Below are 27095 nucleotides of genomic sequence, written 5' to 3'. Positions count from 1 at the left end.
CCATCCTTTTGTTACAGCTAGCTGGTGAAGTTGTTGAATGGAATATCCCCTGGAGTGGTGGCAAAGGTTGTTGGTGTTATTGTTTAACTCTCTTTGCAAGCTGCCTGACATTTTGATAGACATTTGAGGGCAGCAAGTGAAGTACCCTCTGGATTTTTGGGGGAGGTGGTGGTGGTGGGGTTTAGGAGGCAGTGTTAATATATCAAATGGAAAACGCTTCACCTATTGGCCAGGCTAAATGTTGGCTCAAATGTTCCCAGTGCCTGAGAATGGGGGCCAATTTGGTTTTGCAGCTATGTTCACTTTGTCCATTAATAATAATAATAATAACAACAACAACAACAACAACAACAACAACAATAATAATTTATACCCTGCCCTCCCCAGCCAAGACTGGGCTCAGGGCGGCTAACACCAGGTATAAAAACAATTGATCAAAATACAACTTAAAAACAAGATTAAAATACAACATTAAAATGCAGCCTCATTGCAGAGGTGAATTCGATTTGTGAAGCTTGAAGTAGTCTAGGCACTCCTGCAGCTCCTTACTATTTTGGGCAGAAGGGTGTCTCCAGCTGCTGTCCCCAACCTGGTGCCCCCCAGATTTCTTGGACTACAACTCCCACCAGAGCCAGCCAGCATCACCAATAGTTGGGGTGATGGGAATTGTAGTCCAAAACATTCCTGGTTTGGGGAACACTAGTCTACTGTAACTAGGACTCAGCTGGAATCTTCTCAACAGTAGCACCAATTTGGCCTTCCCATAAATCTCAGCTGATTCCCCACCCACTCTGCACCAAAGCTCTTAGATATAATGATAAGTCTCATCGTCTCTTCAGGCTTACTATAGTAAGTTTACAAGCTACATTAAATTATAGTATCTGGGCAAGAGCTTGCAAATGAAGATGGCATTCAGTGTTAACCAAAGGTACTGGGGCTTTTTTTGGGGGGGGTGTATGACATCCTTGGGGACATGGGTGGTGCTGTGGGTTAAACCACATAGCCTAGGACTTGCTGATCAGAAGGTTGGCGGTTCAAATCCCCACAACAGGGTGAGCTCCCGTTGCTCGGTCCCTGCTCCTGCCAACCTAGCAGTTTGAAAGCACCACAAAGTGCAAGTAGATAAATACTTTCGGCGGGAAGGTAAACTGTGTTTCTGTGCGCTGCTCTGGTTCGCCAGAAGCGGCTTAGTCATGCTGGCCACATGACCCGGAAGCTGTATGCTGGCTCCCTCGGCCTGTAAAGCGAGATGAGCGCCGCAACCCCAGAGTCAGCCACGACTGGACCTAATGGTCAGGGGTTCCTTTACCTTTATATGACATCCTCATAAGAAAGAGGTTGTTTAAAATTTTAGTTAGGGCTGCAGCCAGGTTGCTGACAAGGATGTCCCATAGCACCTCCATTGAGAGAGCTGCTGTAGCTAACACTATGCTGTTGAGTGCAGTTCAAGGGTTTTGCTTTTAGCATTTAAAGCCCTAAGCAACTTAAGTCGAGGTTACCTATGGGATCACCTCACCCCATATCTGTGTGTCTAGCAATTGTTTTCCTGAGCATACTACATGCCCCAGAGGTGCACTTAGCCTGTACTTGAAAGTGGGCTTTTAAGTCTCGTAGCTCCAGCCCTCTGGAATCAATTACAAGCTGAAATTTGGTGCCCAGCATCCTGATGTTTAGGCAATCACTGATCCCCACCACCCCATTTTGTGACCCAGTCATTTGTGAAATATTAATTGTGCATTCTTAGGAATTGTTTTTACTATGTAGGAATTTTTTTCCCATTCTTTTGGGGGAGGTTGTAATATTTCTATTTCATCTCCTTGTACACCATGTTGGCTGTGAAGCCGTTTATAAATTTGTAAAACAAATAACCCATCACAAATGCCAAAGACATTTTTAGATGCAGAGCAGAAGCAAAACAAAAGATCTCTAAACTATCAAACACTATATGCTTTGCATCACTGTGGGAGGGCTGTTTGAGACGGATATGAGCTGTGATGTTACCTGGAGGAAGCTAGCCCTGAAATAGAAGGCTGTGGCCTTTAAGGTATGAAACAAAGACTCAAAGTACAGACGTAGGTCTTTTTCACATCTACTCTGCTGGCAACACAAGTTCTTATGCAGGTTCTAGCTGTCGTGACTCCTCCCTGCAAAATAAAATCTTGGGAACTGTACCTTAGCAGAGCCCTGGTTTGGAGAGTGTGGGTACGCACATGGAATTCATATTGTTGCCCCAAGATACATGCATTAGAGGCTAATAAGCCCTCTGACATTCTGAGCACATAGTGACACTGTCATGCTAACAGAGGAGAATTTCTCTTTTTTATATAGCCTTAACTATGCCCTGTTAGTCATGGTTATCTATTTTTTTTCCAAAGTAAAAAATATATATGGAGCATTCAAATCAAAATACTTGACAAACCTGAATATTTCACAGCACAGGTTAATTTTCAGGCAAAACCTTCTTTAACTCAACTGCAAAATCAGCTGCTGGACAGACATTATAGAAGTTTCTCCCATTGAACCTCCCCACCCCCATATAAAAAAATTCGGCCAGCAACAGAGGGTCAGCATTGCTGGTTACAGCCCTGGAGTCTTTTTTAAAAAAGTCTTGGCCCCAAACCTGATGGATCTGTTTGTCTGCCATTTGTTGGGCTTTATCCACAGGTGGCGCTGTGGGTTAAAGCACAGAGCCTAGGGCTTGCCACTTAGAAGGTTGGTGGTTCGAATCCTGAAACGGGGTTAGCTCCCGTTGCTTGGTCCCTGCTCCTGCCAACCTAGCAGTTCAAAAGCACTTCAAAGTGCAAGTAGATAAATAGGTACCACTCCAATGGGAAGGTAAACGGCGTTTCTGTGCGCTGCTCTGGTTCTCCAGAAGCGGCTTAGTCATGCTGGCCACATGACCCGGAAGCTGTACGTCGGCTCCCTCAGCCAATAAAGTGAGATGAGCGCTGCAACCCCAGAGTTGTCTGCGACTGGTCAGGGGTCCCTTTACCTTTATCCACTGTGAGAGGCTATTATGACTTAAGATGTTATCTGACTGTGCCAAAAGGAATAATAGAATTATAGTGTTGGAAAGGGACCTCAAGGGTCATCCAGCTCAACCCTCTGCAATGCAGGAATCTCAGCTAAAGTATCCGTGACCAATGGCCACCCACCCTCTGCTTAAAAGCCTCCAAGGAAGGAGGAAAGTCCATAACCTTGCAAGGAAGACTTTTCCACTGTTGAACAGCTCTTACTATCCGAAGTTTTTTCCTGATGTTTAGTCAGAATCTCCTTTCTTGTAACTCCAAGTCATTGGTTTGAGTCCTACGCTCCAGAGCAGGAGAAAACAAGCTTGCTTCAAACTTATAGCTGTTATAAGAAAACTTAGAGCTTTTTTGTTTTTAAGCAGCAGTAGTAATAACAACAACAATAATAATAATATAATAACCCCCCGTAATAACACCACCACCCCATAGTGAATGGGGAGGCACACAACTTAGTTTCTTTTAACTGAGATTTGGACCTGGATCAAATTGGTCAGCCTCCCAAGACAGAATCGGACTGTTTCCCATAGTGCCAAATTGAGGTCTAAAATGAATCTTGTGGTCAGTGCATACTCTTACTGGGAGGACATGGGTGGCGCTGTGGTCTAAACCACTGAGCCTCTTGGGCTTGCCGATCGGAAGGTTGGCTCCCATTGCTCTGTCCCAGCTCCTGCCAACCTAGCAGTTCGAAAGCACTGCAAGTAGATAAATAGGTATCACTCCGGCAGAAGGTAAATGGCATTTCTGTGCACTCTGGCTTCCGTCATGGTGTTCCATTTCGCCAGAAGTGGTTTAGTCATGGTGGCCACATGACGCGGAAAGCTGTCTGTGGACAAACGCTGGCCCCCTCAGCCTGAAAGCGAGATGAGCACCACAACCCCATAGTCACCTTCAACTGGACTTAACCATCCAGGGGTCCTTTACCTTTACCTTACTGGGAATGGATTTCCATCATAAGGATGTAAGAAGAGGCTGCTGGATCAGGCCAATGGCCCATCTAGTGCAGCATCTGTCCCTATAGTGGCCAGTCAGGTGCCTATAGGAGCTGAGTGCATCAGCACTCTCCCCTCTTGTGATTCCCAGGCACGGATATACTCAGAGGCTTGCTGCCTATGGCAGTGGAGGCAGAACACAGCCACTTTGGCTGGTAGGGACAGGACTGTGGGATATGTGGCCCACCAGATATTGCTGGACTGAAACATGTGTGTCAACTCAGCCCACTTAGCATGCTGGTTGGGGCTGGTTGGGACATCAAGGACATCAAGATTCTGCACCTATGCTCTCTATTCTCCCTGTGTATACCACACAGAGCTTGACATTGTTCAGTTAACTTTCACCAAGCATTTTCATCCAGTCTGCTCCTGGCGGTGGCCATTTATAGACGATTGAATTTTCAAGTGCGAGAGATCAATGGCAGCTCTCTTGAAGAAATTCTCCCATCTTTGAAGCGATTCATTTAGATGGAGCTTCTGATAAGTACCTGGGGTGATTCTTCACTCATAATGGATAACCCAGCACCTCAGGTCGTTCAGCCCTTTTTTTAAAGGATTTGGTGGCTGTGAAGATTATCAGTCAATAAATATATATTACCCTGCCTGCTTTGGACTCCTCCATTTCGAGGCATTGGTATCAGAGCAACCTGGGCCTTGGTCAAAGTTTTGGCTCTTCAAAATGACACAAACATTATTAGAAGATGTTGCTTTTTTGGTGCCCAAATGGAGCAGCTATAAATTATATTCTGCCCAAACAGTGGCATGCTTACTTGACAGGGTTGTGGTAAAGATGAAATAAGGGAGATGGACTTATCTGAGTGTACTACCCTGAGCTCCTTAAAAAAGGTAAAGGTACCCCTGACCAACAGGTCCAGTCGTGACCGACTCTAGGGTTGTGCGTTCATCTCGCTCAAGAGGCCAGGAGCCGGCGCTTGTCCGAAGACAGCTTCCGGGTCACGTGGCCAGCGTGACTAAGCCGCAGCTGGCGAGCCAGCACCAGCGCAGCACACGGAACGCCGTTTACCTTCCCGCTGGAGAGCGGTCCCTATTTATCTACTTGCACTTTGATGTGCTTTCGAACTGCTAGGTGGGCAGGAGCTGGGACTGAGCAACGGGAGCTCACCGACCTTTCGATCAGCAAGTCCTAGGCTCTGTGGTTTAACCCACAGCGCCACCCGCGTCCTTTACCCTGAGCTCCTTAAATGGACCCTGAGCTCCTTAAATGGAATAAAAATGCAAGAAATGAATCTGTGCATGTATCTTTCTGTGATTTTTTTTTTTAATGCTCACTTGGCTAAGATGCCATCAATACAGTGCTTTGTATTGATTCTTATTTCTAGTTTGTGCAGCTTAATTATGCTTTTGCCTCCCAGGGGAAGAAACTTCCAGCTAACATTAGCGAAGATGTAGAGGAAGGAGAAGTGTCTGATGAGGACAGCGCCGATGAGATGGAAGATGACTGTAAACTGATGAATGGAGACGTAAGTATTACAACGCAGAAGGGGGCCCTTAATGCAAAAGTTGGTGCAGAGTGGAGTTGGGACTGATCTAGTGAATAACATTTACCAGTGTTAAAGCTGAGTAAAGGTGTTTCTGCAGGAATTGGGGTGGGGTGCTTTGTTAGCTGTGAAGAACACCCTACCTTTTACGGTGGGGTGATCTTCATCCCCTAAAATCATAGAACTGTAGAGTTGGATGGGACCATGAGGGCCATCTAGTCCAACCCCCTGCAATGTAGGGAAACTATTGCTCAAACCCATGACCCTGGGATCAAAAGTCTCATGCTCTACCAACTGAGCTATCCACAGGGATAAATGGCATGCCCTACTGAAACACCCCACACATCTTACCCCACAAGAACCCTCTTCACAGACACACCACTCCAGACTTAAACACACACACACACAAACAAACACACACACAAACCGCCTCCCCCTCCAGAAGATTTGCTAGGAGGAAAGTGATGTTCTCATGGTTATCCAAGGCTGTAGATCATGGTGAAAGAGATTTACTATGGCAATATGTCCCTGTGAGCCACATGCCACGTGCTTAGCCAGTCAAACACTCAAGCCACTAGCCCATACTACCTGCCCACTTTGCATTGTGCCACTGCCATGCTCTTATCCAAAGTAAAGAGGCAATGTGGTGTAGTGGTTTGATCATGGGCCTGGTAAAACATATGGCATGTGCTTGACGGGAATACACTGCGGCAGGCGGGGTTTTTTTTCTAGAGCAGAAAAGAGCCTGTGTTTAGGCGTTATGATCTTAGCAGGAGGATCTAGCAATACGGTAAGCCTCTGATGCTTCAAAAAGCAGTACAGAACCAGGACAATTGTGGGGAATCTTTGGCGGTCCCAGGCTCCCCATCTTCCCCATATAGGGAGGCATAGGCAAACTTAGCCCTCCAGATGTTTTGGGACTACAACTCCCACCATCCCTAGCTAACAGGACCAGTGGTCAGGGATGATGGGAGTTGTGGTCCCAAAACATTTGGAGTTTGCCTATGCTTACCATATAGATTTGGGCCTGAAAGACCAAGGAGAAAAGTGTGGGGAGGAGCATGGAGGTTAAGTTGTGAGCCAGCAGAATTGGTGGTGTTCCCCAGCTTCCATTGCTGGTAACTGGGCAGGCCTGTTAAGCTTCCAATTTCCCTGTTTTGTGGAGCTTGAGCTAATAGGAGATTCTGATCTTAAACAGGCAGGTATTTGGTGTTTTGTTTTGTTTTTTTAAAAAAATCATCATCGAGTACCATTTTTTGAAGCAGGCGGCATTGGAGAAAATGATGGGGTTTTGGTAGTACTTTTACTCTTGTTTTTTTCTTCTTCCAGATTTGCTATCTCTTATCCTCACCTTCTTATTGCTACATTCCTCTTGTTTTTACCTTTATCCATTCAGCAGAATAACAAAGAAAGGCATTTCCTGGACTGCTAAAGGTTGCAGGTTAAGGACTGCCTGTTTGAATGTTTGCATTTTTCAGAAGAAAAACAATACTCACCACAGATATTTTTAAAAGTGTTCTGTTCTACTGTCTCCTTGACATGCTGTTTTTCCTATGTGGTAGATTTCTTCGGGGGTTTTTTGTGGGGTGCTATTCAAAGGTGCAGTGATAACAGTCCAGGAAAAGTTTTGCCTCTTGGTTCTCCTGAGTGTTTCCTTGGAGGACAAACTTTTTAGACCTGCGCTGTACTGGAGGTGGGGGCTTCTTTCAGACCTTGTCAACCCAGCTATCAGTTCTTTTGTGATGTCTGACGTTCCCTCTGATGACTTTTTGTCTCCTTTTCTTTCCTGACCCATTGCACCCTTTCAAAGTGGAAGGTATGGTAAAAGCAGATTGTCAGTCATAGAGTTATAGCCTGCTTAGCTTTGAAGCAGTGTAGAAAATTGCTGCGTTACCAAACCACAGTTGTGCTGAAACAGGGGTGGGGTGGGTGAGAGAGATACTGGGTGGTGGTGTTGTGGTCCTATCACATTGGAACATTAAAATGCTCAGCAAAACTATGAAACTCAAATTGTGCTAAATCCAAACAAAACACGCACCTGTTCCTGATCAGAGACTGGTTAAAACTCAGGCCATCGTTCTGTCTCACACAGGTGCACTTTGTTTAAATATTATTTATTCCAACCATTAATATACTGCTTAATAACAATGGTTGCTAAGTGGTGTGCAAGCGGCTTTATAACAATGATAATAAAAATCAGTTTAAACTATAATATCAGAATTCAGTTTAAAATGCCTGGTGGGATCAAAAGAAACATCTTCAATAGATGCCAGATGTTTGCTAGGGAGGGGGTTGCTGGCTGACCTATAGTGGAAGGAAGTTCCATAAAACTGGGGCCACAAACTTGGACAAATGGCTGCTGGTGGATACGAGCCACACATCTGAGCAACGGGCCCACATCCTGTGCGAACTGATAACTGTTCTTGGCAGTACAAAGTGCTTGCAGGAGGCGTTCCAAGTCATACAAATCTGGAAGAAAGAAGCCTGGCCATAAACATGATCAGGACCATGAACGCTGGAAGGTTCAAGATGGATGAAAGGAAGTCCTTCTTCATGCAGTGCATAGTTAAATGGTGGGAGTCGCACAGACCAGGAAGCAGCAATAGCCACCAACTTTTGGATGGCTTTAAAAGAGGACTGGACAAATTCATGGAGGGTAGAGGCTGCAACCTGTGATCCAGCAGGGTATTCCTATGTTTTTATGGTGCATGTGGAAGGGTGGGCGTAGCCAGGCCAAGTACTTCAGCACCAGGGCAAGGGACCTGTGGCCATCTAAATGTTGCTGGGCTAGAATCCCCATGATTCTTGACTATTGGCCATGCTGGGCTCATAAGAGCTGCAGTCGAGCAACATCGGGAGGACCACAGCTTCTCCATCCTTGGCTTAAACTTCCAGTTACAGACTGGAAACTGGTGACACAAAAGCCTCCAAGACGACCTGCTCCTAGCCTTCTGGAGAGCTTCCCCACTGCTTAGCATCAGGACCTCCTCCTTCTGGACAGCTCCCTTTGTCTGGCTTGCAAGGCTGCAGCTGTGTGAGGAACCCCCTCCCAGGTTGCTCACTAGGCTAAAAATGCCAGCATGAGGTTCAAGCCCTAGAAGCAACGGGAGTAGAAAGTAATTTTGTCTGTTTTCTCAATAGCTTGCGCAAACACTATAGAAAATCAATACTTAACCCAATTGAATCTGTTGCCATTGGCCTGCTGCGAATCTTCCTGGGCTTCACTCAAGCACCAGCCTTTAGCGAGGAGAGGAGATGAAATTTCATTTTCCTTTCTGCCCTTCCCAACCCCCACAGAAAAAGAAAAGAAAAAGTCTTGGAGGAAAGTTGGGAAGACGAAACTAAGAGAGGAGAAATCTTCATTCCTTCTGAAGGGGCCCATCTGTATTGTATTAATGTTTCCTTTTGATTTTGTTTAAATTATATTTTTTTAAAAAGCCGGAGCAGGGACCTTCACTTTGTGTTGCATCTTTGTCTTCATTAGCTTTCAATTTGTTTCATCTGCTTTAAAAAGAGAAAAAACAAACAAACCAAAACTTTCTGCAATCAACATCTGGGTTTCCAGATGCGTTTGACAGGCCCTTCTCTTGAACGGCACTTTGAAAGCACGGAAACTGACAGCTGGTATTTTGATACCATTAATCCCCATTCGGTGGCTAATTAAGAAAGCATAGGCTGTCTTCTTCTGAAGGTGCAAGTTGCTTGGAAGTTAGAGCCAACAGGTAGGAAAGATGCACGCATATTCCTACTGTGCATCATATGCCATTTAACCCTCTTCCAAGGAAGCCAAAAACCAGGCAGTTTTATGAGGTCGTTTTCTACCCTGCACAACTTCCAGTGTAGTAGAAAATCAACACTGGGTAAAATGAAACTGATAAATACAGTTTATGGTATATTTTTTCTAGCCAAAGTCAATTCACACATGTTTCAGGATTGTAAAGTGTCCGAAAACAAAGCCATGTGTGTAGTGTCAGGAGAAGGGCACTAGAATCCCTTGCCTGGGTTGATTTGGGCTCAAAACACCACATCAGACTCTCTATTTTACCCCAGTAAGTTAACACTGCCTGTTTTCCTTCCTTGTTTCTTTTAAGCATATACTCCATTTGGAAGATTCACTTGGTTTTCTTGGCATTTTTGTCTGTGTGGTTTTGTTAAAAAAATATTATTTGCAGAGTGAAAACTGCAGTGACGTGCCTGAAATTTGGGGGCCTGGCTCACTGCCGGGCAGATATCAGTAAAGTAGGAGAATGACATTGTAGGTCTATTTCTGAATAAATTCTGCAGTGAAAAGTGATCCCAGGGTGGCTTCCAACCCTGTTTTTGTGGGGAAAGTTTTAACGCATAATCTACAAAGAAGCTCCAGAAATAGACCAGAATACTATGCTTTTAGAAGATACTTTTTTCTGAGAGCTCAAAGCATTCCCTATATGATTCTGTCTCTCAGTCTCTCTTTTGTGGACAAAAATACAAGATTCTATTTATTACATGTGGGACCTGCTGCAAGAAAGTTGCTGTGTGGAGTGTTCCTGCTTGATATTGCAGCCAGCTGGCTCAGCCCATATCCAGGACACTCCATTCTGTTTCCCTGCCCGGTATCCCATTCTCCATCCCAGCAGACATTCATCATTCTGTGACCACAGAGCATTCACAGTTTTTATTGGCTGTTCCACACCCCCCCCCAAAAAAAAGAGTTTTTGTACTTTTGGAAAGTTTGGGGGTCCTTCAAGCATTCTGAGCATCCCTTTTGTTTCTCAATAACCCTGTTTGGGCTACACAGCCAGCATATCTCATAATTTGAGTTTGCTCTTAATACATCTAAGTGGAGTCTGTTTGCTTCAGATCCCACTTACATGTATTAAGAGAAAACTCAAATGCTGATGTGGAGTGCTGCTGTTCATTGAGCCAGCCATGTCATTTTAAAGATCCCATTCCATTCCCCTTCCCCATTTTCACTGCCCCATTTCTCAACATCATCTGACAATTGAACAACCTCATTCCTCACTGGACTGGGTTTGTTTTATAGTGGGGGAAGGGTGCTTATGTACATGTGTGTTCTCTTACATTATTTTTCTAAAGATTTTTGGTACTACTTCAAACCTCAAGGGTTCCCACAAGCCTTCTAATACCTCCTCCTCATAAATGGATAGAGCTGTTGTCTTTGTGTAAGGATCCTCAAGGAGTGGTTAATATATTGGATGAGACATACTTGGGCCACTTTCCTGTCTAAAACAAATATTGTGCATGTGGAGTGTTTTGATCGCTCTGGAGATGCTATCTAAATACCGTGGTACCTCGGGTTAAGAACTTAATTTGTTCTGGAAGTCTGTTCTTAACCTGAAACTGTTCTTAACCTGAAGCACCACTTTAGCTAATGGGGCCTCCCGCTGCTGCCATGCCACCGCCGCACGATTTCTGTTCCCATCCTGAAGCAAAGTTCTTAACCCAGGGTACTATTTCTGGGTTAGCGGAGTCTGTAACCTGAAGCGTCTGTAACCCGAGGTACTACTGTAATAAGAATAGCTGTGGTGCTCTGCATTGGATCTGAATCGCCAGCTCCACAATACCAATGGAGGACTAAGGATACCCTGTGCTGGTCAATGAATGCAAAGATTCTGAGATGATTGACAGGGACTTGGTGCTGAATTTCTGATTTGCCTCGCACCTAACTGTATATTAAAATGGTTTAAAAAATAGAGTCTGCAACTATGCTTTTTAGTGAGGAAGCCCCATTGAAGTAGGACTTACTTCTGGGTAAGCATACATGGGATTGCATTTTAAAGGGGTGGGAAACCCTAAGCCTTTCACTGTGTATATGTTCAGCATATTGCTCTTTTACACTGAATTATGACCTACCTACCATTGACTTATGATAGGTTCCACATCGAGTACCCTTGGCCACCTCTATCTTAATCACAATTTTTCTCTCTATGGGTCCAGCTACCTTTAATGGCTAGTATTTGGCTCCCTTGCAAGTGATTTAAGCCTTGGAAAAACTGCACGACGATGAGTCTGTTAAGGTTTCCTTCTGTTCCGGGAAGAACGCTAGTGGCTTGGTAACAAAGCATGTCTCGTCAAAGTTGTTCTTGTTGCTAACAGTAGTTTCCTCCCTCCACCCTTTTTTTTTTTTTTTTTTTTTGGTTCCTTTTCAGTTTTGCAAAGTATTCTTAAAAATATGTGCTTTTCGCTTTTCCTTTCAACAACATCACTCTGTTTGATCACAGACAACACATTTGAGGCACTTTTCCACCAAAGGAATTTGTCTTGTTGAGGGCACTTCAGAATACCTCTCCTGGGTATCAAGAAGAATTCTATCATTCTAGCAAAGAAGAATAGAATGATAACTTTGCTGCCCAGTGTAGAAATCATGGGACTATATCCATGCTGCAGACTCAAACTGAGTTACCAGTCATTCCCTGGGAAGGAGGGCTGGGGATCTCAAACAGAGGGTGCTCAGCACTTTCAACCAAACAACATTTCCCAGGATTCCTTGGGGGAAGCAATGATTGTGTAAAACCAGCATCTGTTTGTAGTGCGGATATGTCCCATGAGACTACCAATCCAGTCTTGGCATGTAGTTTATTTTGAGCAAATGTAGAGCTTGCCGTAGTCTGTTTCCTTTTCATTTAACATTTCTGTAACGTTTTAGTAGGCTTTGGGCTAGAATCCAAGAGTCCAGCTCTCCTGTGTCTCTTAACCCCCAGCCTCCCCTTTCTTACCTGCAGGCCTCAACCAATCGGAAGCGAGTGGAGAACATTGCAAAGAAGAAGCTGGACTCTCTGATCAAGGAATCCAAAATCCGTGACTGCGAAGACCCAAATAATTTCACAGTGACCACCATGACGCCCTCTGGGAAACTTGGCAACAAGCATGATTTCAAGAAGGTAAAGAAATTGTGCTCTTGGGTTTGTTTGTTGCCTCATCTGCTTTGCCACAAAAGACAAGTGGAGAATCGCGTTCAGGACCATTTCAGTTGTTTCACATTGCAAACACATTTGCAATGGCTGTTTCCCTGAGGAACAAAAAACAAACAATCAAACAAACACATGAACAGACACCTTTAATCCCCCTTGTTTGCAGATTCAAAGGCCCTGTTAGGCTGAGGACTCCATCTCCTTATATAGCAAATATATTCCATCTATACTTTATATGCTTCCTGCAGAAAATGCAATAAGTATGGGGCATAATTCCAGTACCCTTAAAGCTCTCAAAAGATCAATCTCTAATGTTGCATCTGTAGTGTTGTAGCTCCATTGTGGGCCCATGTTTATAATACTGTGTGCAAATCTGGTCTCTCCGTCTCAAAAATAAATATAATAATATCCAGAGAAACCGAAACAAAGGTCAACTGAACCTTCCTTAGGCAAGGCTGAAAAATTTTGGGAATGGCATGCATCTGGAAATAACTTTTTCTGAGGCTGTATAGACACCATATGTGTTTTAAGCATAAGGTAAAGGTAAAGGGACCCCTGACCATTAGGTCCAGTCATGACCAACTCTGGGGTTGCGGCACTCATCTCACTTTATTGGCCGAGGGAGCCGGCGTACAGCTTCCAGGTCATGTGGCCAGCATGACTAAGCCGCTTCTGGCGAACCAGAGCAGCGCACGGAAATGCCGTTTATCTTCCCGCCAGAGCAGTACCTATGTATCTACTTGCACTTTGACATGCTCTTGAATTGCTAGGTTGGCAGGAGCAGGGACCGAGCAACGGGAGCTCACCCTGTCGCAGGGATTTGAACCGCCGACCTTCTGATCAGCAAGCCCTAGGCTCTGTGGTTTAACCCACAGCGCCACCTGCGTCCCGTTTTAAGCATAAGACATCCCTAAAGAATTCTAGGAATTGTAGTTTAAAGGTGCTGGGAATTGTAGCACTCTCTCTCTCTCTCTGTGTGTGTGTGTGTGTGTTAAACTATAGCTCAAAGAGAGAAACGAAGAGTGAGAGTGAGTGAGTGAGTGAGTGAGTGAGAGAGAGAGAGAGGTGCTTTAAATGTATGGTGCTATGCAGCCTTAGTCCCTTGAGCCCATTACAGATCAAAACCCTTCAGAGTTAAGGAACAATACAGAAAGGAGATGCATTTTGCCACAAGTCTTTCCTCCTGCTCAGGGGCGGAGGAAGGGGGGTGCAGTGGGGGCGGGCTGACCTGGGTGTCACCACTGAGTGGAGTGACAAAATGCCAGGCGGCACTCAATGCGGGGCCTGCAGCACGCCTGAGCCACACATTTCTCCTGGGAGTGACACGGTGGCTTGGGCACCTGCAGGCTCTGTGCTGCCCCAAATCACTTGTGGTCCTCGTTGGGCTGATGGATAGGGTGGTGGTCTTGCTACCCTGCCTTTCCCCTTGACAAAGCCATCTGCAATCAGTACTCTCCTGGGAGGACTGTACCATCTGCTTTTTCTTTAAACAAAACAAACCTGCATTCAGTAGTACACTGCTTTCAGAGAGCAAGGGAATTATTACTCCTCTTATTAGCCCTTTTGCTGCCTCTCTGCCAAGGTACTCTGGGCCATTTTTCTGCACCGCTCCACTAATGTCAACATAAACGCCGTTGTGTTGCCTCAGCAGGGCTGACTCTTCCCATTAGCGTGAGTTGTTCTATTAGCAGTGTTAGTTGTGCTTGGATAAATCTGACTGTATTTTTAGAGTAGCAGCATCCTTTTGTTTGTAAACACAAACACCCACACAATTCTCTGCCGCCTTTTAAATAGCAGCTGAAGTCTGAGAAATCCATCTATTTTGGGATAGGTCTCTTTTTTGTGTCATTATTTGGTATTTCTATTCCTGAGTAGCTTTCTTTCTTTCTTTCTTTCTTTCTTTCTTTCTTTCTTTCTTTCTTTCTCAGCTTTGGCATGCTTAAATGTTCTCTTTGTTCTTTGGCTATTCTTGCCGGATAATTTCCTACTAAGGGGCCAACAGGTATTAAGGATTCTGCCTGTGGAGAACAGGATCTGCCATGGGGAAGGAACAGGAGGGGGGGTTGGGGCTGGGGGGGGGAGGCTTAGGCATGGATGAATCTGTCAACTTCAGTTTCTCATGTTTTCCAATCTTAAATTCTGTTCTTCACATTTCTACAGCAATTTGTTGTTGTTTTAAAAATCCTCAGGAAAAAATTGCCAGCATTTTAGTGAGAATTTATCCCAGAGTAAACATGTTTGTATGCAGTTTTGAGTCATATAAACATTTGTACAAGCATTTTTCTCCAATATAATGCATGTTTGGACATTCACTCAGGCATGCATTTTATGCATACATGCATTAGCTGTGATTCCTGCATTGCAGGGGGTTGGACTAGATGGCCCTTTGGGACCCTTCCAACAATTTTATGATTCTGTGATCTATGTACACGTTGTGTGCTTGGGGAACTGCACCTAAAAAATTTGGAGAACTGAGAATTTTGAAGGATGGCCGTGTTTCCACTTGCATGCTGATTCAAAAAGTGTGAACTGGATGGTTTCTCATTCAAATGCAAACCGAGTTGAACTTCTTGCTTCAGCCTCCTGTAAGTCTATCCCCCTCCTGCAAAAAAAGACAAAAGAGATGATACTTTCATCCAAAGGAAGTGGTGTCTGAAAAAGAAGTCAATTGATCATTCACATTACATGCTGGCTGTTCAAAGTTCTCTAGGGACCTTTAGCTGGAAGTGTCTGGGCTAAATCCTTTGGACTGAGACTGTACGCTCTGAGGTAGGGTTGCTGGATTGCAACCTGGAGACCTGCCCCATAAATGCCTCAGGAGGCGAGACACCGCCTGTCTCCATCTCCCCCAATATGTCACAAGCGGGACTGCCGTGTGCCGCATCAAGTGCAAATACAGAATCATGTGGAAGCAAGCTGCCTAGTGGCTGATCCCTAATAACACAGTTAATCCTGACTGATCACCGCTCTGGCTTTTTCCTCCGCGAGGACAATTGAGCTTGAGCACTAATGGTGCAGTCACTGGCTTCTCTGTTAATCATGACAAATATTTATTGTCTGCCCAGATTGCCCATCCCTTTGTATATGTTTGCATGTGCCTGCTCTCATACCACCAGTTGCGCGAAGGACACTGATGCAAAGAGAACTGGTGTTCTGTTGTTGTTGCTCTTCTTTTTTTATCCCCACTGTGCTAAACTATTTAATATCTGTTTGTTTCCGAGACAGCAACTGCTGCTGGCTTGATCAGAAGCTGTTGAGTGTGTTTGCCTGGGGGTAGGAGAGGGAAATGGGCAGAGCATTTCAAAGAGGCCACCATTATTAGCAATTTATGGCTGCCATCTACGCCTCGGGATTTTTTCTAAAATGAAAAGCAGATGCAACTGGGTTCCAAGAAGCCAAGTTCAGGGAGAAGGGCCATAGCTGGGCGGAAGAGGATCTGCTTTGCATACAAAAGACACCAGGTTCAGTCTGTAGCATCTCCAGGTGCTCTCTTGAACTCAGGAGAGCTGTCACCCATCAACTTAAGCAATACTGAGCTAGATGCACCAGCAGTCTGATTCTGCGGAAGGCAACTTCCTATGTGTGCGAGAGAGTTCGCTGGCAAGGCTTTTGTGCCTTCTGAATCAAACCTGAGGAAGCATCGTGAGGAAGCAGCTGCCAGTAATGGTGGGGTAGCTAAGTCGGTAGAGCACGAGACCCTTCATCTCAAGGTCACGGGTTCAAGCCCCAGTGTTGGGCAAAACATTCATGTCTTGCAGCCGGTTGAACTAGTGGTTCCTTCCAAGTCTACAGTTCTATGATTCTTCCTTGGGAGGAGAGCAGTCCCCAACAGATACAACACTTGAGCCCTGATTTTTTTTTGGGGGGGGGGTGCCTTGGTGCTAATCCTTCCTCTGATTCTATTGAGGTCAAATGTCCACCATAGTCTATCCAGCTAGGACCGGCTGTAGGGCCAGGTTAGATGCTTGCACAGGAAGAGCGTGGTGTGAGCAGATGCTCTGGCTAATTGGGCTGAGTCCCTTCTGCCTTTTGTGCTGTTTCTCTCCTCTTCCTTTTGCTTCTAAGCTCACCTTTCATTCAGAGGGCATTTCTGGCTCTCTGCTCATGAATGAAAGGAGAACGGGAATGAATTGCTGCCTCCCGTGTCTCAATCGGGATCTGCCTGTGAAAACAACATGTTTAATCTGATCTCAGATGATGTTGTTTTCTTGGTCCGTAGCTCCTGCAGGGGAAATGAAGAGCGATTTTTCATACACACCACCACTGTTCTCTGTTTTGGTTAACACTTAACTCTGGGCTGACCTTCTGATAATCTGCCCTTTAATTATCAGAAGGGCTTAAAAAATAAACAACAGTGAAATTGGCATGCAGTGCGAACGGAGCTCATTGCTTTTTATTATAGGCTGCCAGTGTATTTTTGTTAAGGTATCTGCATTTGCAACAGATATATCACATAAGTAGGACGGCTTTTTCTAAGGCAACACAGGGACATTGGAAACGGCCTTATACTGAGCCAGACTCTTGGTCCACCTAGCTCAGTATTGTCTACACTGACTGGCAGCTGCTCTCCAGGATTTCACTCAAGAGTCCTTCTCAGACCCAACCAGAGATACTGGAGATTGAACCTTCTGCATGCAAAGCAGATGCTCTCTTTCTCTGAGCTTTAGTCCTTCCCCAGCTGCATTATGAGCTTGCAGCTGAGGTGAGGATTTGAATCAGGGACCCACTGTCTTTGTCATCATGTTCAAGAGGTGAACCACAATTTCTATAAAGACCCCTCCGAGAATTTCTGACATTTTTCTTTTTCTCACTCTATAGAAAATGAAAACCACTTTGCAGAATTATCTTTGTATGTTCTCAAATGTTATTTTTGTTATAGTGACTCCCACCCCCCACCCTCAAATACCTAGAAAGGATATTGTGGAGAATGCAAAGCAGTGACCTGGCTACCAAGCCAGTTTGCCGCAGTAGCAGCAAATAAGAGGGGTGGGGGAGAGGGGAGAGAGAGAGAGAGAGAAGAAATAGGAAGAGCCTGAGCTTCGCCCCTCAGAAATAGTTGGAGAATTTCTCCCCCACTCTGAGAAATCCAGTGAAATGCTCCCCTCCCCATGTCCATGCCCGCAAACAAGGTGGATAATTTTGAGAGGGCTTTTTGAACACAAGGTGAGCCAGACCCAATATTTCTTTCTCTGCAAAGCAATCCGCAGCAGCAGAAAAGTGCAGTGATCCTCCCAAATCCAAAAGGTAGGCTAGGCTAGGGTTACCAGATGTCCCCATTTCCCGGGACAGTCCCCAGATTTGTGAATAAGTCCCTGGACAAATTCCATCCCCGGAATGTCCCCGGATTTCATCTAATGTCCCCTGGAAATGCAGCAGCGGCAGTCTCTCAGCAGCCCGGAGCAGTTGGCTCTGGCTGGCTTCAGGAACTCCCCATATGAGTGGTGCAGGGGCTCTAAGATGCAGCTTCCTGGCTGCCTCCACCTTCCCTGACCCCAGCAAATAAGCTATGAAGGGAGGCTTCATGCTGCCTTTCAGAGCAGCCTCCCAACTCCTACTTGCGTGCAAGCAGGAGCGGGGCAGGGATCTCTCAGCTGTGAAGGGAGGCTTCATGCTGCTTATCAGAGCTTGGCTGCCAGCAGGAGGGGGCAGGAATTTCTCAGTTAGGCAAAGGGAAGCCTCCCCAGCTGAGGGATCCCTGCCCCCTCCTGCTTGCACGCAAGTAGGAATGGGATTGGGGCAGTTCCGATGGGAAGGAAGGCATTGCGCTGCCTGAGAGATCCCTGCCCCCTCCTGCTTGCACACAAGTAGGAATTGGGATGGGGCTGCTCCGAAAGGCGGTTAATTAATTAAAGGGTCCCTGGATTCATTGGAAAAAACCTGGTAACCTTAGGCTATGCAACCACCATGGCATCTCCCAGGTATGCCATACTACAGTTCCCATTATCCCTGACCATTAGCAATAGTGGCTGAGGTTTATGGGAGCTGGAGTCAAACAACATCTGCAAGGTACCATGTTGGCTACCCTTGCCCTGAGGGGGACTGTAGGGGGCCCAGTACATTTTTTCATTGTGTTTGTTTCTACACAGCCAGAACGGATCCTGAATCTATGCATGAGATCATTTGGATGGCTTAGAGGATTAGAAAAAAATCATAGAAGAGAAGGCTATGTTCCACTTTCACTGTCAAGAGGCAGTGTGCCCATGAATGCCAGTTGCTGGAAATGGTACAGGGGGGAGAGAGTGACGTTGCACTCAAATCCTGCTTGCTTGCTGGGTTTCCCATGTGCATCTGGTTGGCCACTGTGAAAACAGGATGCTGGACTAGACGGGTCTCCTTCCAGCGACTCCTGCAGCCAAGCTGGTGCCAAACAGATTGTTCTGCTTTCCTTTTGACCACTGAGGCTGCGAGGCAGGTCTTGTCGTCTGGGCATCCCAGGACCTCCATACACACTGCCCTGGCTTGCATCCCAGAGAGCTCACTTTGGTGCAGAAACAATGTGGTAGGCAGCAGTTATGAGTTACCTGTCTCTGCAGCCACAGCAGGTGCTGTGATTATCCAGCGGTTTGACTTCACCCTGGATGCAAACTCTGTTGTCTCTCGAGACAGGCAGGTGCCAGCAGCAGCAGCAACAACAAAGACACCGTCCTTCTCCCCCCTTCCTCCCCCCAAGCAAACTGGATGTCGACAGACAGCCCTGAATTTCTTAGCACTTGAAGAAGGGACAGTGCGTTCCCCTTTGCCAACAGAACCACTTCACTCACATTCCTGGATGCAGTTCTCCCTGTTGTGATGTTCCTCTGGTAGAATATCAGCCCATTCTTGCACATGCTTACATCTTGCTGTCATTCTACCACTCGAGAAACAAAAGGGTGTGTGTGTGTGAATCAGGCTTTGTTCATTCATTACTTTTGCTTCGGTGCTCAAATTTAAGCCCCGGAATGTCACAGTGGATTACAGCTTCTGAATAGTCTCTGCTGCTGCTCCCTTGATGGCCAGCCTACATTCCATATGCCTCTTGAGTTGAGTTGTATAACTCTCTGACGTCTCGGAGGCCTGCACAGGAGGGAGAGAAACATCCAGGCATATCCAAGTCCTTGCTTTTAATCTCTGCACCTGAGTGGCAAAGCATAAAGATCACCTGCCATTTGCTTGGATGTTAGTTAATAAGCTGTTGAGATGAGGTCTGGAGCCTTCCTGAGTCTGTTAAGAAGCTAATTCTGGATGAAAGGTGGGGGCTGGAGGAGATTGCTTCTAATCCCACAATCAAAATCCTTATAGGCTTGTTAAGATATGAGTTTACCAACAGCTGTTGCCTCGAGAGATCTTGAAAGGCTTGTCTACATTCAGACACTCAGGTAGGGAAGGGGGATAGATTAGATTGATTTCACATTTAAAGGTGAGCCTCTATGATCTGCGCTTTCCGAAACAATACGAGAACAAAAACACAGCCACCCCTTAAAAAATTGCAATGCTCATAATTTTTCAGTACAGTTATCTGGCCCTGCAATATGTTCAGAAATGCATATACTGGGATAAAGTGTCCATACAAATGTGATTTGTATGCATTGTGTTAAGGGAAATGCATTGCTTTAAGGGAAAGATCTTGCAGAAATGTTTATATACTGGGCAAAATTGCACACAGAAAAATGCATATTAGGAGAAATTTGCACTAAAATGCCGATGAATTTCCCTGAGTATTTTTAAAAATTGCGCACTGAGGTGGTAATGCAAAGAACTGAAGATCAGAGAAATGAGAAACTGGGGGGAACCAAAAATGGGCAGATTCATCCATTCCCCCCCTCAGGCAGTTACTGGGGGGCTCCAGCATTACTGGTCTGGACACCAATTTATGCCTCCCCTTTCATCAGTTTTCTGTACTCCAGTCAGTGGCAGGCAGGTAGTTCTAGAGGGAGCTGCTATTTGCATTTCCCACAATACCTGGGGAATTGTGGGAAATTAAAACAGCAGCTTCCAGATGCCCAACCCACATTAGGATGCTATTGTTTGCAAGAAGCCCCACTAGGCCTCCTCTAGCAGACCGAAGGGATGACTTTTATCACCCCTGGTGTGGATCAGGCCTGGAGGACAGAGAGGTGATATGATACCCAACTTCAAATATCGGAAGGGCTGTCAAAGGGAAGATGGCTCCAGCTTGTTTTCTGCTACTCCAGAGAGTAAGACCCAAACCAATGGATTCAAATGACAAGAAAGGAGATTCTGGTTAAGCATTAGGAAGAACTTCATGATGGTAAAAGCTGTTTGACAGTGGAACTGGCTCCCTTAGAAGGTGGTGGACTCTCCTTCAATAGAGGTTTTAAAGCAGAAGTTGGATGGGCGTCTGTCAGGGATGCTTCAGTGTTGATTTCTGCATTGCAAAGGGGTTGGACTAGATGTCCCTTGGGGTTCCTTCCAACTTCACAGTGCTATGATTATAAGTCATTTAAGAAGGAAGGGAGGGAGGGAGGGAGGGAGGGAGGGAGGGAAAGTGAAAGAAAGAAAAATGTATCTCCAATCTACTTTTTTAGGTAAGTGACAGGTTCAAGGAAACCTCAGCCATAGCCCCATATCGATTTTGGGCCATTTCCAGTTGTCCAGTCATTTCAACCAGACACCTGGAATGGACTCGGAAGAAGCTCCAGTCCCTGAAACTGGCAAACATAATCTGTTCTCTCTACCCCTCCCACACTTGAGTTTTCACTCTCAGCTCTAAATTTCATGTATGAAGCATTGCAAATTGAACGGCACAGACAAACGCCATGCTTTTCAGCGGATTCACCTCACTCAATTCACCTGCAAGGCGTCATGTTCTAAGTAATCGAGTGACGACAAATCAAATGCAGTTTGTGCTTGTGTGAACAAACCGCTCTGGGAGAGCCCAGCAGTCTTGATGGATTTATTTCACAGAGAGCGAGGGAGAGAGGAAGGGTGAAGGATTGGCTGCCTTTGTCACTGGGGCTCAGCTGTCTCTGTGATGGAGTGCTGCCCTCTAGAGGAGTTATGATTCACGGGCCCCAAAGACTCTCATTCATTTAATTCTGCGTGGGGTTTTTTTTCATCAGTAGAGCTGATTCACAGCATTTGTTCATTTTTTTAAAAAAAAATGTATTGAAGTCAACATGAGTCTACGCCTTCTGTGTCCCAGTTCCCAGCCAGGTTGGCACCATGGGACCCATGACATTCAGTGACATGCTACAGGAACATGTTATTGTGAACAAGTCCTGTTCAGGGTGTGTGTGTGTGTGTGTGTGTGTGTGAGAGAGAGAGAGAGAGAGAGAGAGAGAGAGAGAGAGAGAGAGAGAATAATATATTCGATTACCTATTATAATTGCCTTTAGTTCATGTTTTTACATATTTATTTTGAAACAATGTACAATTCATATTTGTCATAGTGATACCCAAGTATTTAACTTTTTTTCCAATTTGAAGCCCTGTTTTCTCCAGCAAAACCTTCTGGTTTTCTGTTGTCATATTCTTTGTTAAAATTTTCAATTTCTGGTGGTTAGTCTTAAAACCTGCTAATGTACCGAAGTCATTTAGTTTGTCCGTAAGAGTTCATGCTCCCTGCAATGGCCTTTCCAGAGTGAACATTGTCATCAGCATATGCTCTTAGTTTCTTTTTTAATCTTTATTGCCACAATCCTCTCATCTTGCCTAATATCTCTAAGCAACACTTCTAGGACCAGAATGAAAAGTAGCAGAGATAATGGACATCCTTGCCTTGTTCCCTTCTGTAAATCCAATTGGGGGAAGATAGCTCTCAGACCTCTTTTTCCACCACCCCAGCCTCCCATTATCCTCAGATTCCCCTGTAGCTCCACAGCCACGCAAGACCATGTGGCTGCAGAGTTGGCTGTAGGCCCTTGTCAGACAGCATCCCTGGGGAACAGGGCTGGAGCCACTGGGAGGAAGGCCCTGTCAACCTTCTTAAGCTTTTCTGGGACAACAACCTCCCTTTCTCAGCTCTCAGGCCCCCCGGGGTCTTGCTTTGTTTGGCTCTACTTAACCTGACCTGACCCTTGTTTCTGCTTTCCCTCTGAGCCCCAGGAGAACAAGATAATGCTTTCTCTTCAGAGCACATTGTAAGATAAATTGCCTTTTGGCCTCACAACATCCCTGTGATGTAGGTTAGTCTCACGCTGCAGAGCTGGTGTGGTGCGGTGGGTGGAGTGCCGGACTAGGACTTGGGAGACCAGGGTTCATATCCCAACTCGGCCACGAAGCTCACTGGGTGACCTTGGGGCCAGTCACTGCCTCTCAGCCTAACCTACCTCACAGGGTTGTTGTGAGGATAATCTGGGGAAGAAGAGAACCTTGGAGAAAAAGGTGGGGTATAAAATGCAATAAAGAAAAATAAAGAAAATGCCAGGGATCATCTGGTGAGCATTAGTGTGTGAATAATAATAATAATAATAATAATAATAATAATAATAATAATAATAATAATAATTTATTATTTATACCCCACCCATCAGGCTGGGTTTCTCCAGCCAATCTGGGCGGCTTCCAACAGAATATTAAAATACAATAACCTATTAAACATTAAAAGCTTCCCTAAACAGGGCTGCCTTCAGATGTCTTCTAAAAATCTGGTAGTGGTTTTTCTCTTTGACATCTGGTGGGAGGGCGTTCCAAAGGGTGAGTGCCACTACCAAGAAGGCCCTCTGCCTGGTTCCCTGTAACTTGGCTTCTCGCAGCGAGGGAACCGCCAGAAGGCCCTCGGCGCTGGACCTCAGTGTCCGGGCAGAATGATGGGGGTGGAGATGCTTCTTCAGATATACTGGACCGAGGCCGTTTAGGGCTTTAATGGTCAGCACCTTAGCCTTCCCATCCCTAGTCTGCTCATGACACCAGGGATTGAGAGGCTTATATGAGCAACCTTTTGAAAACAAAACTAGAACCCCAAGATTCTAGGTTGAAATAGTGGCTCAGGTGCAAATTGATGGCTAAAGTAGAACAAAGAAAGCTGGCATTTACCAGGTCAGGCCATTGGTCCATCCAGCTAAGTATTGTCTACCCTGGTGGACAGCTGCTCTCCTCCATGGTTTCAGTTTGGGAACACTCCCAGCCTTACCAGAAGATGTTGGGGATGGAAGCTGAAGTCTTCCGCCTGAAGTGTTAAGAAACCTACTATTGTGTCACACGCAGAAGCAATTGCCTACTACCGCACACCAGGAGCCACACACTGGGGTGACCTGCATATGCAAAAAACAAATCTACATTAGAGTTGCAAAAGAACTGCATCTCTTAACACTACAACTGGCCAGCAGAGTTCCACACAGACTTGGTGAAAGGCAGCCAGGTCATATTCACCTTTTGCATCCAAGGAATGCTGGGAGACAAATGTTTAGCAGAAAACCAATTTGGTTGTAGTGCAAAACGGCTTGTCAGGTTGCCAAAGACTGTTCTACCGACTTATGCACAGCACCACACTCACACTCAGTATTCCAACCCCCTCCCAAAACATGCCCTTAATTTGCTGCCTTTAATTTACATGAGAAATTTCCTCTCCGTGATGAAAATTGTCCCCTTCCTATGAATCAACTAAAGCTCTGGTTGCTTAGTCTATCAATTATAACGATGGAAACTTGCTGTCCTTTTAAAGCAGGGCTACGAAAGCTGGTCCTCCAGGTGATGCTTTTGCTCCCATCAGTTTCAGCCAGCGGGGCTGATGCTCAAGGATGATGGTGGCCAGCAAACATCTGGAGGGTCACTGGTTCCCTATTCCTGTTTTAGAGTGTCCCCTCTGCCCAATCACATGAACTTAATTGATGCAAATCTTCTGAAACATTTCCTAGGGATATTGTGTGCTGTTTTTAAATGGCCTGGGCTCCCAAGCAACTGGGTGTAAGGTTGCAAGTTGGGGTACTGGTGTGTAGTAGCTAGATCAGAGACCCAATAAAGCTGGCACATCTCATTAGTTGGATCCAAAGCGTTAGTGTTTAAATTAGTGTTTAAGCTCTCTTTCCCCCTGCAGAAAGAGAGAGGTGGAATCTCTTAGGGTCATGGGCCACATTCAAGAGAAGAGGATACCTTCTCCTTGCCTTGGAAAGCGCAGTTGTTAGAGTGTCTGGCTAGGACTGGGGAGACCCAGGTCCCAATCTCCACTCAGACATGAAACTTAGGACAGTCACTGTTTCTCTGCCTGAGGATGAGACTAGGGGAGGAGAGAGACTATGTATGCTGCCCTGGACTTCTTGGAGGGAAAGGTGAGAAACAAATGTCATAAAGAAATAACTGGCCTCCAGTTAATTTCCACTCTGAGAGACAGGGAGGGATTTAGTAGGTATCCTGGCCCTGAAGGCTAAAGCATATGGGCTACCATTCTTAAGATGGTGGCTATTTGCATAGCAGATTTCTTCTTTTTTCTTTTTTAAGTTACGCTGTGTAGTCCTTGCGTGTAGGCTTTCCTTCAGCTAGGCCTCCTAGGAATGGACCCTGCCTGCTCCCTGGGTCAATCTGAAGCAGGCTTGCTAGTATTATTCCCTGACCTGATTCTTGGTGGCAATTGTTAACAAGGCAGAACAGCTGAGTAATGCCTCATCTCGTACTGATTTCCTCTTAGCTCTTTTCATTGTTTATGAAGATGCAGGAACACATTTCTTCCCACTGATGTCCATTTAGGGTAGAGCTCTTTCTCTCTCTGTATCTTCAATAATGATGTTTTGATTAGCACCAGGTTGTTTATCTCCCTCCCCACTTTAATGGCACCCATTCCATCCAGGGGATAATCTGTCACCCGAAATGAATAATGCAACGTGGCAAGCTTTAGAAATGGAAATGGGGAGGGCTGAGAATGCAGTCTTTAGTAGCTTACTTTGTTGGATTTTTATTAGCTTTCTTTCCAAATTGTTTATTAATGACTCTGGCTTCCATAGCCGAATGCGCACAGTTAATGAGGAGGCCAGGTGAGTGAGATTTCTGAGAGGCGCGGAGCTTCCATTGGTTGCTGGCATGAGGTGACTAGAGCATAAAAGGCACACAGGTGATTTCTGCCTCCCTTACACAGTGCCAGCGATCTTGTTTTCCATAATAAAATGAAGTGCTTTTTTAATAACCAGGAGGTTTCATATGAAAATATCTCTCCTTTTTTAATTCCACACCCCCTGTCCCCTGGACTCGCGTATATGTAAATTTCATAATGTGTTGTTTCTAAAGATGTACTAAGCCTGCCACACTCAGAACAGCTCAACTCATAAGTGCTCCTGGTCTCTTTCCCAGAGCTTTTAACCAGCCGCCGGGGGCTTCAGGAAAGCTGTTGTATGCAAAGTGCATTGCAGAGGTTTTGCTGACATACATTTAAAACAGGACTTACGGGAATCTGTGGCCCTCTGGAAACTTTTGCTGGACTCCAACTCCCATCACCACCACCAGCAAACATAGCCAAATAGTTGGGGACTGAAGGAATTGTAGTCCAGAAATTTCTGGAACGTCATGGGTTCCTCGTGAATTCCTATTTCTTGGCAGATCACAACAAAACTGTTACAAGCAAGGATCTTTGCATTAGCAACTCAAAAAAACCCACCAGAGTTTTCTACAGATGTCAGCAAAGACAACAGTATTTAGACTCTGTTGTTAATCTTGGTTTTTACTGATCATTATTAGTGATTTATATATTATTAGTGATGTTATTAGTGTTAAAATTTGTCTCTGCTTCTTTTGTGCTTGTCCTAGCAAGTATCCAGATTTGCTACTGATTTGTGCTTGTGCCAATTTCTGGTGTTTGCTAGGCGCTGTAGCTTTTGCCCAATTGATGCCATACAGGGTTGTTGTGAGGATAAAAAGCTGGTATAAACTGCCCTGAGCTTCCTAAAGGAAAGGTAGAATAAAAAAGCATTCTACTTTTTTTCCAAAAAAAGAAAAATATATATTAAAAGATGACTAGGGAGGTATTCTTTCTGTAGGAAACATACTACCTAATGAAATGGCACTTTTGTTCTCTGGTACCAGGAAGCATCGGAAAGTCCAAAATGCTGTGCAAGGATGTTTAAAACAGTGTATTCTGTGTACATCTGTCAGGCTGTCCACCTGCCTTCCTGTCAGTCCGTCTTGTCATTGACAGTCTTGCATGTTGTCCTTCTTTGCTATTGTAGAACAAACATGAGGAGGATGTGGAATCCGGGGAGGATGCTGTCATCAACAAACGCCACAACCGATCGCTGATGGGGAGTTTTTCCAAGCGCAAGGTTATTCATTTATTCATAGGAATAGACACAAATTACCCTGCTTTCCCTGCAAAAGCTCAAACACCTCAGCCATTTAAAAATTTAGAACAGAAAGGGGCAACCAGTAAGGGATCACATAGTGAATATGACGTCACAGTGATATGCAGCCTGTCATGGCTGTCAAGGCTGCACCCTTCATTTTCTCTTAAGCACCCTTTCTTTAGATTGAAACTGACATGAGACTGATGCACATTCTAAAGTAACACCAATGTGGACATCAAAAGCTACATTTAAGAGCAGGGCTGTGCTGAGTGTTCCCCCCTCCATGTTTATTTTTGACCGGAGGGGAGAGAGATAAAGTTCTGAGAACCGCTTACATTTTTATGGGAAAGGTTTTGAGGCGCAATAGTTGCCATTTTTTTTTTGGTGCTGCTGTGGTGCCATTTTTCCCCCTTCCCAGAGTGCCCCCAGGCAATCAGGGATCACATAAGGAACATGATGGGCT

At 45.3% G+C, this 27095-nt stretch overlaps 1 protein-coding gene across 5 annotated transcripts in view; it reads left to right on the top strand.

Moving 5' to 3' along the window:
* Window positions 1-27095, top strand: part of PLCH2 (phospholipase C eta 2) — a 326994-nt gene that overhangs the window by 258235 nt on the left and 41664 nt on the right. For all 5 annotated transcript variants that reach the window (XM_081201387.1, XM_081201388.1, XM_081201390.1 and 2 more), the window contains 3 exons: window positions 5392-5499; window positions 12240-12398; window positions 26519-26611. In XM_081201387.1, coding sequence (XP_081057513.1) covers window positions 5392-5499; window positions 12240-12398; window positions 26519-26611 — 360 coding nt within the window. The remainder of the gene's footprint in view (window positions 1-5391; window positions 5500-12239; window positions 12399-26518; window positions 26612-27095) is intronic.

This window comes from Podarcis bocagei (genome assembly GCF_964188305.1).
Source record: "Podarcis bocagei genome assembly, chromosome: 7".
Lineage (NCBI taxonomy): Eukaryota > Metazoa > Chordata > Lepidosauria > Squamata > Lacertidae > Podarcis > Podarcis bocagei.
The sequence above is the reverse complement of the archived record's forward strand: the minus strand, read 5'-3'. Positions and strand labels throughout refer to the sequence as shown.